The sequence below is a fragment of the Hyperolius riggenbachi genome, chromosome 7 (genome assembly GCF_040937935.1).
Source record: "Hyperolius riggenbachi isolate aHypRig1 chromosome 7, aHypRig1.pri, whole genome shotgun sequence".
In the NCBI taxonomy this organism is placed as follows: Eukaryota; Metazoa; Chordata; class Amphibia; order Anura; family Hyperoliidae; genus Hyperolius; species Hyperolius riggenbachi.
In genome coordinates, this window is record NC_090652.1 from 165904234 (window position 1) to 165917411 (window position 13178).

Genomic DNA, 13178 nt, shown 5'->3' on the forward strand with positions numbered 1-13178 from the left:
ATAATGTGGTGGGACCGAATCCATTGCTGTAACATGATACATGTACCACATAGCCCGCATGTTAACAGTTGCAGTGGAGCATACTTTATATGTACTGTATGTTTCACTGCAGTGGCATAAGTAAGGAGCTTGAGGCCCCAGTACGAGTTTTACATGGGGCTCCAAGCACCTACCATGGACAGCTGCAGTGTCAGAAAGCTATAAGGAAACAGTTTGCTAAGGATTACCACTATGCAATGCACATATAGAGGTGTTCATTACCAGCATGCCACCAATGAAAAGCTAAAAAGATGGTTTGAAGAGGACCCCTAGTGGGCCACATTGGTCCAGGGTCCCCAGTGCGGTCGCAACCTCTTCATCTCCTATTGTTTTGCCACTGTTTCACTATATACGTTGTGCTGCATATATAATGATTGATTCAACTTTTCCTCTGTGTTGCGATCCTGCTTTTGCAGAATTTGCAATGAAATGCTCCACTGTTAACATGCTTATCTGACGCAGCAGCTGTTCAAGCCAAGCACACTGTCTTTACATACCACTGCTGCTCGCCTGCTACTTAGGCAGTCGTAGCAGCACTAAGCTGAAGGATTGCTTTGTGTAGTCCCTCAGCTTAATAAATTAGCCTCTTTGTGTCTTATTATCATCATCTTGATCAGTGTCATAGGTGGAATAATGGTTTACACTTCCCCTCAGCTAAGCACATTATTTACTAAGCCAATATGCAAACGGCTACTTTACATCCTTATACAATTGAAAGTATTGCTGAATGAGAATAACGTATCCCAAAGTATGTAATTGCTTTTCATTTCATAAAAAAATACTTGGTTAGCATGTCAGAAATCAGGACCACGGTCAGGAAGTGGTTAATATAGGATTATATTGCTTATTAGCCTAGACCATGATTAAAAAGCATCTCTAAACTCAACAGTGGGAATTCCACTCATTTATCTTTCAAGCAACATCAAGCAGTGAAATGTTTGTTTGAGCAGTAATGCCCCAATGATTGTGCTTACAATAAAGTAAGTAGTCCCTTGTGCCTCATGTCATTGAATGAGCTTATATTTTCTCACATTTTAATTAGAGCAGTTCTAAAAACTCAGTCAATCATATTGTTACTGGATGTCATAGAGCTTCTCCTTTGTGGGTTTTTATGCTTCTGTCTTATATTAGTTTTGGGATTAGCTTCAAATAGGTAATCAGATTTTTGCAGGCAGGAATCAGGAGCATAACACACTTTGCCACTGTTTAAGCAGGCTGACACTTAAAATAGGGTTTAAACAAGGCAATGCTTGTGTGTTATTTTAAGGTAAAAAAAATACAGAACATGTTTAATCAGCAAAGCAGTGGGTCCATCTGACCTTCTATGGCAATCACAGCATTAATAGATTAGCATTGCTTAATGCAGTTGTAAGTCAAATCATGTCACCCCCCTCAATGTTGCCCCAGCAGTACTTGTCTTCAGAAAAGCATTCTGTTTCTCAGCACTGTTCAAATAATCTGCCAATGGCATCAAACATTTACACTAGTTTCACATTATCTCTTTATATAATATCCCTGTGTCTCTGCATCCATTATGTCCCTGTGTCAGTGATTTTTTGCACTGCGCATGTGCAGGGAGGGACGCAAAGACACTGAGGAGAGCTGAGGGAGGATGGGGTCAGAAGGGTCACACCATTTGGTTGTGATAATCCCCTAATCTGTCCTTAAAACTAAATAATTACTGGCATCTGTCTACATACGTGATTATGACATTGGAGTGGATTAAACTTTGTGGCCCATAGTTCTACTCTAGTTTCTTAAAAGCAGGATGTGCATTGCAAACATGCATGTCAGAAACTTGCTGGGGACTGCCAGACTCACCGCATTGGATTCCAGGGGTTATTGTAATCAGCAGGGAGTGACCCAGAGGTTTTTTTCCTTGTATATGTGCTTTGCTGTAAAATCTGTAGGTGTCCACTAATGATACGATCTTTTAGTCCAATCCTACCATTTCTATGTAATATCAGGGACTACCTAAAGTATCCACGCAAAGTATATTCACTCAGTTTACCCCTCTACTACATACATTTGGTAAGATTGGACAGAAAAAGATTGTGCCATGAGTGGGCACCATCAGTCTGCTATGCCCTGCACAATTAAATGTTTATTTTGTCCGGTAAAGACCTATACAAAAATAATTGTTGAGAAAACAGATAATAAATGTGTTATCTACTGTTTTAAAAATATCTTGTTCACCACTGTATTCAGCTAGTTGTATATCTCTGAGGGGCAGACAAAAAGAAGCTACCTGTCTGTTATCCAGAATAGTGGAGACTGACCTGTTAAAAAAAAAGACAAACTGCATTAAGCTACGTAAACTACACTGCTGACTGATGTTGCCTGTCAGGGAACAGAACTCGATCCCCATTGCTGGGCCAAGAGTGTAAAGACGCGTGTCAGCCTGTAGGTTGACTATGCGCTCTATATCAATGGGGAGGTGAAGGGCCCATAGAGCGGCGCAGATGTGGCATCACTTAGCAGGGCGAGCGCGAGGACAATGTAATCGTCCCTCTCTGGGCTAAGTTTCTCTACCTGGTGGATCGGTTGCTTATCGGAGGCTTCTGTACACGTGCTGGAATATCGGCTGAGATGGTCATTATCGGCCACCTCAGCTGACTTCCATCATGCATATGTATGGGCCTTTATCTGCTGCTTTAGCACTTTAGCCGCTTTAGTGCACTGTCTGTTCAGAGAGACAAACAAAGCTGAGCCAGTTACTTATTTAGTAAGAAGACTATCAGTTTATTAAATTATCTACCCGTTTTAAAAAAGACATTGTTGAGCTAAGTGTAAATCTGTGAGACCTGTTCAGAAAAGCTAATGAAGTTGCTACTTCTAGATCAAACTAAATCGCCTGATTCAATGACCTCTGAACCACCAATTATTATTATTATTATTAAGTATTTATACAGCACCGACATCTTCCGCAGCGCTGTACAGAGTATAGTCTTGTCACTAACTGTCTCTACCATAGTCATATGTCAATGTACAGTATGTATTGTGTAGTGTATGTATTGTAGTCTAGGGACAATTTTAGGGGGAAGCCAATTCACTTATCTGTATGTTTTTGGGATGTGGGAGGAAACCAGTGTGCCCGGAGGAACCCCATGCATACACAGGGATAACATACAAACTCGGTATTGACTGTGGATAGCAGTCAAAGCCATTGGAATATCAGCACAGTATTGCTAAAAATCTTACTGTATTACAGAACTGGGACATCTCTGCCATAAGTCTGCTGACTAATGCACAGAGACATATTCAACTGTTCAAAAAAAAACCTTTTAAATGATTGCTTGAAGTCCCATAACAGTTTTTTTCGTAACCAGCTTTTAATTACATAAATGTAGAGGTTATCCTGTTTGTTTAGAGACAGTTTATTATTATGACAGATTACAACAGATTAAAAAAGCAACAGCAAAAGTAAATAACAGTCACGGATGCATGAAATATGTTCATAAAGGATAAAATGTACTGTATGAATAGCTTCTGAGGCCACATCCGGAGTATGGGATACATTGTTGGGCACCATACTCTAGAACAGAGGTTGAAGTTTTAGAACAGGGACAAAAGCGAGTATCTTAATGAATGAAAGAGATGAAAGCCCTCACCAAAAAGGTTTTATAAACAGGTCTAATTTAGTTTGGAAAAGAGAATACCTAGCAGAGATCCAATGAGCTTGTGTAAATTCACCTAAGGTGCAACTTAAGGTTGGCAATAGTGATGGTAATGTCTAAAACTCATGGAGAAGCATGTGATCAGTTTGGTCAGGTGATATGCAAGTCTCTGATTTGCTAGCCATGACCATGTGCTAAAGCAGGATGTAATCACAAATCAGAGCTTTTCAAATCTAGCAGCTGATAAAAAAAATCATATGCTTCTTCATGAGTCCTCTGGGCCCGTTCAGACTGCACGCGTTTCCAGCCGCGTTTTGGAAACGCGTGCAGGAGGCCGACACGCACGACATCAGACAGTGCATAGAGTGCACTGTCTGATGTTCACACTGCATGCGTTCCGGACCTGTGCGGTCCGGGAACGCATGCTGCACGCAGATTTTACAAAAACGCGCGGCTGTCCCATTCACTTTTCAGTGATGGGATCAGCCACGCAACGCACACAAACACGGATGGCGTGCGTTCGTACGCGTTGTGGTCCACACGTGTTCCGCACGCATGGCCATCCGCATTTGTGTGCGTTGCGTGGCTGATCCCATCACTGAAAAGTGAATGGGACAGCCGCACGTTTTTGTAAAATCTGCGTGCAGCATGCGTTCCCACACCGCACAGGTCCGGAACGCATGCAGTGTGAACATCAGACAGTGCACTCTATGCACTGTCTGATGTCGTGCGTGTCGACCTCCTGCACGCGTTTCCAAAACGCGGTTGGAAACGCGTGCAGTCTGAACGGGCCCTTAGACATGGCCATCACTAGTTGGCAAATATTGCATATGAAAAGGATTCTTCACAATAAAGGTGGCCATACACTTAAAGAAAACCTGAACTGAAAATTAAAAGTCAAAATAAACATACACAAGTCATACTTACCTCCTGTGTAGTCTACTCCTCAATCTCTTTATTCTGTCCTGCATCCCATTTGTCCGCTGTGATCAATGGATTTCTCCGTCCTCCATTTTAAAAATGGCCATTACCCCACATCAGCTTCCTGGTCAGCACACTGTTAAACTGTAACATCGTCCACTTGAGCCATAGGGAAACATAGACATTACTTGGCACATCAGTTTTCCACTCAGCTATAACTGACAGCAACTGATAAATAACTGACAGCAACTGATATATTTCAGTTCTGATAAAATGTTGTCAGAACTGGAAGGGATCATTGTCAAAGGAAAATGGTGCACTTCTGAGAGGAACTGATGGCAAGGTAACTATGTAATTTTCATTTGAAGTTACCTCATGTGTTTATTTTAAATAATTTTACTCAGTACAGGTTCCCTTTAATGTGTTTTCCTGTTGAACCATGGCAGATTCTATCACTCTGATAGAATCTGCTAAAAATCAGTGCTGCAAAGGATGCGCAATCAATCGATTTCCAGCCAAAATCTCTCAAATTGTTTGATCGCCCTGGACCAAAGATATCGCTCAATCAGCGTTTGGTCCGTACTGCAGCAGTAGTTGCCGGGCGCTCCTTCTGCTCTCTCTTCTCCCAGGGCCCCTGTGTCCTGTGACAAACACTAGAGGCCAAAAACTAGAGGCCTCTATTGGTATTGTAATATATGTGCCATTGGGCCTCTTTTGTTTGGCTTTTAGCCTTTGTCACGTGGCACAGGCACCCGAGGACAGAAGAGACAGAGAGGAGCACCTAGTGGCTATGAAGAGAAGACACACACTAGCAGGCAGGTCAGTGTTAACTCTCCTGCCAATACTACATGGCCTGAGGAGGGGTTAGAGCATAAAAATGGGGGAAACTTGGGGGGCCTAACAAATATTGCAAGGGTTCACAGTTATTCAATATATTTCATGCTTAAATCCATTGAAAATCTGTGTACAGCTTGTGGAAAGATTTGATCCCTCTTAGATCAGATTTGATGGTCAAATCTGGTGGCCAGCAATTAGCGTATGGTCACTTTTAGAGTGTTTAAGATATGGAATCTATCACAACAGGAAATTCTTGTTGGAAAAATTCTATATTTGAAGTGAAAAAGGACTTAGATTTTCTCCTTACTTTAAAGGACACCCAGAGCTATCATTTCCAGTCAGGGAGATACTTGACTTTGCCTTCCTCTGGATTAAGATACACTGAGGGTGAGGCTTTTTTCAACCTACTTAACTGTGTAAATCACTATATTTTAGTGACGTGCCCCTATATGAATCAAAGACAATGCTGACTCACTGTTCTGTCTTCTTTTGTATACTAAATAATGGTAAGATGTTCGGAGCAGGCTCATCTTTATTTTTTTTCTATTGTACCCCTTTATTATTATTACTACGTACATTGTGATCTAATTAATACTGGATATATAATTGTAACAATAATCATAATGCCCAGCTTATATAACCAACTGATTATTTTTTATATTAAATTGCCTTGCGTAGCAATGGAACATTTCAAAATTACAATTTTCTAACTTTCTATTTGTGTGCATTTGTCTCCCAGGACTTTTTGCTAAATAATCTGGATAAAGAAACCTACAAACCTCTCCTGATCAATTTCTCAGCTCAGACCACAGCCGCTCAGACTCAAAACATCATAATGTCTAAACTGGATAAGAGAAGAAAAGGCGTCTTTGGTCCTCCACTGGGAAAGAAAATGGTAATACATGTGTGTGTATGCTTGCCTTAATCTGCCTATAGTTTATAGTTAATGGGTGGACAGCTGACTAATATTCATATTGTAGAGCTCCAGAAACACACTTGTGTTGTGCATTGTCATCAGCATGGCTAACTGTTGGCCTAGGTACTTGGTAGCCTGGATGACTGGCCATCTGTACTGGTAGCTGCCCTTGCTGTTAGCAGGAGGCCGCTTTACTGCCCTGGTGGCTGTTGGCATGAGCTAGTTATGTTTGGCCTGATAACTGCTGGCATAGGTTTTGGGTTGCAGGCACGGGCAGTTGGCTGTTCGCCTGGTTATAGTTGTCAAGAGCTGATGATTGTTGGCTTTGACTAGTAGTTGCTGACCTGTCTGGGGACATATGTTTTAACAAGGAGAGAAAGGGTCAAATGAGTGGCACTCCCTGTGTATTGAGCTTCATGGTTACTTGCGTGTGTGAAAAATGAAAGCAAAAATGTCCTCACCGTCTCATCAATGGTCTGGGGACATAGGCTGGTATCCGCTCGTCTAGATAAGTGGCTGCCAGCCTAAACTGGAGGCTGCTCCTCTGGACAGGTGGCTGCTGGTCTGTGAAGTTTGCTTGGCTGAGGTTCAGTACCTTTCTGCATAATGCTATATGGTGGCTGGTGCTTTTATACATCATATGGCTGCCAGTTGAATTGGCCCCCTCACATTTGCAAACAAGAAGTGCATAATCCAAAAAGGTCACTAGAGACCATGATGGTAGACATTATTTGTCTATTAGTTTTAAATAGACAAAAAAATGTACAGGACAAGAACATCTTTGTTTGAAGCTGATGTTGCTGGGTCATAGAGTACCCTCCCCACCTTGAGTCAGGTTACTTTAGTGCCTGCTCAGCACCATGCAGTGCCTGATTTGGGTGCCACCATAGACCGTAATATTAATTACGGCTACAGTGGCGCAATCAAATTTTGTGATCACCAATGTGCCCGCAGCATTATTTTTTTCCGATTTGCAGGAGATGTGGGTGATTGTAAAATGACAGTGGTGGTGGTGATCAAGAGGGTCTGTACCTTTTTGCTCTAGAATGTTAGAGTGAGAAGGCGACCCAGCATCAGTATGTGAGATTTAAAGCCATAGCTACCTCTGCCAGATGTTAATAAATGTGAACAGAGGACTGTGTTAATACACAATTCTTATGTGAATTGTTACAATTTAAGAGAAATTAAGTCATGTATTAACAAATCTTGCAGCTGCAAGGAGTGAAAATATTCCCAAGCTAGGAAGCACCTCTTACTGCTGAGCACAGAGTCACCTTCTGCCACCAGTGCTAAGTAATTGACTGTTTGTTGCCTGCGTTGCTGCTACAGCATATTGTTATCATTATGGGAATAGGTTATAGCTCTAGTGTTGGAAACAAACAGGCAATCAAATAGGGAGGAGATAGTCTGTGTCAGGGGATACTAGCTGACAGAAAAATAGTATGGACAGCTTTCTATCCATTAAAGCTTCTCAGTCCTCTCAACAGGAAACCACATAATCCAGCCAGACAGAAAATTTTACATATTTATTGTAAAAAAAAAAAAGTACAGACCTGCAATGTACAATATACAAATTTACTTTGAGTAACCCTTGACCAATGACCTTGCAAGGTATGGAACATGTAAGCTGAAACATGACAGCTGTTTCTCATGGGACTTTTGCTTTTAATTATGTGCCAATAAAGCATATTTTCTTTTGGAGCCTCAAGCTGTGAACAAACGTTTGTTTTTTCTGTTCTATTTGAATTGGCTTCTTGTCCATTTCCAACTTTCTTACTTCCTTGGACCAGATTTGCATGTGGGGGTGGAGCCTTGTTACGTACAAATTACTGTCTTATAAATTGAACGTGGAAGGCTGAACTAAGCCTTTAAACTACTACTAAACACATGACTATCAGCAATTAGTACTTTTTATAGTCCACCATTGATTTTAATATATTTGTTTCTAGGTTGTGTTTGTAGATGATGTGAACATGCCTGCTCGAGAGGTCTATGGTGCTCAGCCTCCTGTAGAATTGCTTCGCCAGTGGTTAGATCATTGGAACTGGTATGACTTGAAAGACTGCGCAATGATCAAGCTAACTGACACACAAATCATGTGTGCAATGGGACCAGCAGGTAATCAAAGTAAACATGTGTTAGTTCTGCTTTATTTCCTTCAATTTAGAAAGGATAACAATGGAACAATAAGAAAAGAATTAAGAATTGAATATTCTGAGTGTAAATATAGGCAATCTTTAAAAAAAGATGGTGCACTCAGACTCAATCCTTCACCCTACCGTGTTTTCCCGAAAATAAGACAGTGTCTTATATTAATTTTTGCTCCAAAAAATGTGCTAGGGCTTATTTTCAGGGGATGTCTTATTTTGGGAGAAATACACTAAGGAAGAACACATGGCTAACTTAAACAGCAGTATTTGTGCACAATATGTGAGTTTTATAAAACATCTGAATCTCACTTCACATTTGCTGATAAAAGACAAATGATAGAGTACAATGGCAAAGTCACTGTACTGTTTGCTGAGGTTCAGAATTCTACTCCCAGACTCACACTCTTATCTAACTCAGATCTATAGTAAAGAGAGGACAGGCACATGAGATTCCTGCCACTGCTGTATTGTCTGAGGCACAGGCTGAGCAGAAGAGAGAGAGAGGACAGCTAGCATATGCAGCTAAAGAAAGAGTCACATATTTCTCCATACTAAGGCTGCTGAGCCTACTATAGCAAAGTGGTGCTGGCAGAAGCTCCCTCTCCATACAGTTTCCTTCTTCCTTCCACACAGCAGCTCTTTCTCACCCCCTCCCACTATCCCAGAGCAAATAAAAGAGATGACAGTAGCCAGCACATCTCACTCACCAGGGGGGGGGGGGCTTGCAGAGGGGAGGGGGGAGAGAGACAGCAATACTGGTGAATGGGAAGGGACAGAGACAGCCAAGGCTGACATTGTCCAGGGATGAGTCCATCCACACACTGCTTCCCTGGCTGCCTCTTCCTATTGCACAGCTGTGTCCCCTCCTCTCTGCCACTAGGGTTTATTTTCAGGGTAGGGCTTACATTTCCAGCCTGCTTGAAATCTGAGCTAGGTTTTACTTTTGGGGTATTATTATTATTCTGTGTCCTACTTTGTAATTGTCCCACCCACACCCATGTACTGTACATGCACATGCGTTCAGCTTTAGAGGGTCAGGAACCTTTGTGGTTTCTGGGATCTGTAATGGTGTCTTTATAACATGCCATACTTAGGCTTTGTTTTCTGGAATGAGATAAACTGTCAAGTAAATGTCAAATTTACTAAAGCAAAAGTAGGTTAGAAGTGACTGATCTTTAAATCACATTTTAATGCACTGTAAAGGTAAGGCTTGTTTACCAAGCTGGTCTTCTTTTGTTCACCGAATCCTGACAGGTCTCCTGAGGTACAATTAATTGAGGGATTCAGTAGCTTCTCTAACTCGCTGGTTCACACTCAACCCTTGCCCGCCGCTTGCCCGCAATCGCGTTCAGGTCCACAATCGCGATTCACGGGCAACATTTTGGGATTCTCCGTGATTTGCACTTGTGATTCCCCTTCTATACAACAAGAATCACAGCACTTTTGGCCTCAAAACACTGCATGCAGCGCGTTTGCAATTGTTCGCAAATGCTGCAGTGTAAGTGTATCCATAGGGATATATTAACAGCAGCGCTTTGCTGATCACCAGCGATCAGCAAAGCGCAGAACAAGCGCCCAGTGTGAGCTAACCCAGAGATAACTCCTCTCCAAAATCTGCTTTGTTTCGGAGGTCAGAGTGTGATTTGCACTAGAAGTTTGTCTAAATTGTCAGTACATGGGAGTGACGGCAACAGTGGAACCTGCCAGGGCACAGTGAAGAGGCTTTTTCAGAAATCAGCAGGGTGGATTGGAAAGTTATTTTCAGTGTAAAAGTTATTATTATTATTAATGATTTATAAATTGCGCAAAAGGTGAATCAGCGCAACACCAGGCCGGCTCCGAATGGCCTCCAATCAGAGATGCGCTGAGCCCCCCCAGGAACTACAAACGCACCTTGAACCCAAACAGAAGCTCTGCATATACACCAAAAGCATGGCTTTTGGTGTATATGCAGGAGGATTGACTTCTTCGCAGTGGGAGGGACGAGTACTTCATAGGTTGCATGCAAGCTGTTACAGGAAACCAACATCTTCCAGTGGTAGACAGGTCATGTGTATGCTCGGTGTGTATTCGACCCCACAAGTGGGGCTTGCACTCTTTTTCAGGTAGGCACTAGTCTGTTTTTAAGTAGCGCTGCTCATTAATGATTTATATAGAGCCACCATCTTGTACAGAGCATGAAACAAACATGAATTCATAAAAATACAGACATTGGTTACATAAAAATACAGACATTGGAAAATAATACAGAAGTAGTAGACAACATATTAGATACAGTGACAAAAGTATAGTGATTAACAAAATGTGCAGCTACTTACATGACACAAAAAGGGAAGTAATCCTGCACTTGCAAGCCTACGATCTAAAGAGAAAGCTACAGTATGTAATTACAGTTGAGGGTTGCTTTATGATGTATTAAAGAGAATATGTACTCTAAAATTCTTACAATAAAAAGCATACCATTTTATTCATTATGTTCTACTGGGCCCCTCTTTGCTGTTTCTGCCACTCCCTGCTGAAATCCTGGCTTGTAATTGCCAGTTTTAGGCAGTGTTTACAAACAAAAAACATGGCTGCTAACCAGCATGTGATAGGCTGAGACAAGCTCAGTCTGTGACTCATACAGAGCCTGGAGGGGGTATGGAGAGGGTGTGTATAACTTCTACCTATCACAGCAAAGCAGCACATTCCTGCCTGAGCTGACAAAGCCGGCAAAGGAAAGAAGATTAGATTAAATAACAGGGATAATACAGCCACTGTGGAACTAGGAAAGGCTGCAGTAAGACAGACCACATTAGAACAAGTATAGGAACTTATAGGATAGAATAAATAAGGCTGAAAATTTTGTTACAGAGTCTCTTTAAGTTCCATTCTTGTACATTTTTTCCTTTTCCTTTTTTTTTTAATCTTTTCTTGTTTTGCTTCGTAGTAAACCAGCTCGTAATCCAGGTCACTATGTCTAGTGTAAAACATCTAACCTTTACTTTGGAGAGATGAATACCATATAATAGTTGTTTGAATTATGACTACACTAAGAATTCAAAGCATGAATAAGTATTGTGAAAGCTACATATTTTATATGTCAAGGAAATATAGACTGTACAGTATTTTCAATGAATATGTGCTATGTTGTACACTTGAGTTTGATTAAAAGTGGTTTCATTCCTTTATCATTCACAATGATGAATATATATAAATATTAATGTGTGTGCTAAGATACACAGCAATGTTTAAACATACAGAAAATGAACAGATATGAAATCAAATGGTGGAATTATTAAGCATGTCATCATTAGATTAAGTTTGGGCTTTTCCTAATTTGTCAGGGTATACTAGGCTTCTCAGAATCCGGGTGCACTGTCTGGGTGTCAAGCAACGGTAATCTCTTAACTAACTCATAAAAACGAGTGCTAGGTGCATTCATTTAACACATGAATAGGTATTCTAAATCATGTATTTAGGAGATTCGACATCACAATTTCCTTTTTTAAACTGAGAGAGGATTACTGCTGTTGGCCTACATTTTTTTTTTGGCTTACCAGAAGGCCAATCGGATGTATGAGATTTTATATAGCAAACTGATGTAATGCAAAAAATAACTGATTACTCATAGCGAATTGTGACAGTGTGATATCTTGTAATATATGTTGCTGATAGAATTCTGATAATATTGCCTTTATACATCTGTTACTTTTGCATGCCATATAATATCTAATATTCTTGCTGTTTAGGAGGTGGACGGAATGTTATAACCCCACGTTTTCTCAGACATTTCAACACTGTAACAATTAATGAGTTTGACGATAACTCAATGTACACAATATTTTCCAGGATACTAGACTGGCATTTGTCAGTAAGGTAAGGGAACTCCAACAATATGCGTTGATGAATTCCTTTAATGAAATAGAATTTTATTCTATAAATGAACATGACCCCTTGGTCATATGCAATTCACTTTTTCACCTGAGTTTTCTCCTAGGTGATATGTTCACAACAATAAAATTACTTTTACACCTCCAGAAAGCAAACAAATAATTTTGACAGTACTTTTCCATCTACTTTTTGGCACTTTTTCCCCTGCAAAGTGCTAAAAGTTAATTTAAATTGAAGATGAAAAATTATCTCATCGGAGAAAACTCAATAGAAAAAATTAATTGCATATGGCCCAAAGTGCTCATGAAACATTAATAACGGTTTATCAATTTGAACATTAAGAGAAAATGGTTTATGAAAAGGTTTTTTAAAAAGTTTTATATAAAAACAGTTAAAACAGTTATGGTAATAAAACACCAATTCACACAGGTTTGACAATTTTATTGCCAGACAGGACAGTAAACCCACTGTTGCACAATATAGAGATCCAGAATACATAGTACCGTATTTTTCTGACTATAAGACGCTCCTGACCATAATATGCACCTAGGTTTAGAGGACAAAAAAAGGGGGGAAAATTATATACTAGACCTGGTGCATCCATGGTGATGGGGCATCTTGTGGTTTGTGCCCCCTCTGTACCTCATGCACCCTTGTACCTCTTGTGTCCTCTTCTGTCCCCTTTATGTCCTCCTTGATGCCCCCTTGTGTCCTCTTTGTGTCCTCCTCTATGTGCCTTTGTGTCCCCCTGTGTCCTCCACTTGCCCCCATGTGTCCTCCTCTGCATGGGCACAGTACAGGGAGTCCCCGACATTGCGGCGGGTT

General features: G+C 40.8%; 1 protein-coding gene across 2 annotated transcripts in view; it reads left to right on the forward strand.

Annotated features, from left to right (window-relative positions):
- Positions 1 to 13178, forward strand: part of LOC137524699 (dynein axonemal heavy chain 7-like) — a 565826-nt gene that overhangs the window by 285200 nt on the left and 267448 nt on the right. For both annotated transcript variants that reach the window (XM_068244848.1, XM_068244849.1), the window contains 3 exons: positions 6154 to 6309; positions 8280 to 8448; positions 12212 to 12338. In XM_068244848.1, coding sequence (XP_068100949.1) covers positions 6154 to 6309; positions 8280 to 8448; positions 12212 to 12338 — 452 coding nt within the window. The remainder of the gene's footprint in view (positions 1 to 6153; positions 6310 to 8279; positions 8449 to 12211; positions 12339 to 13178) is intronic.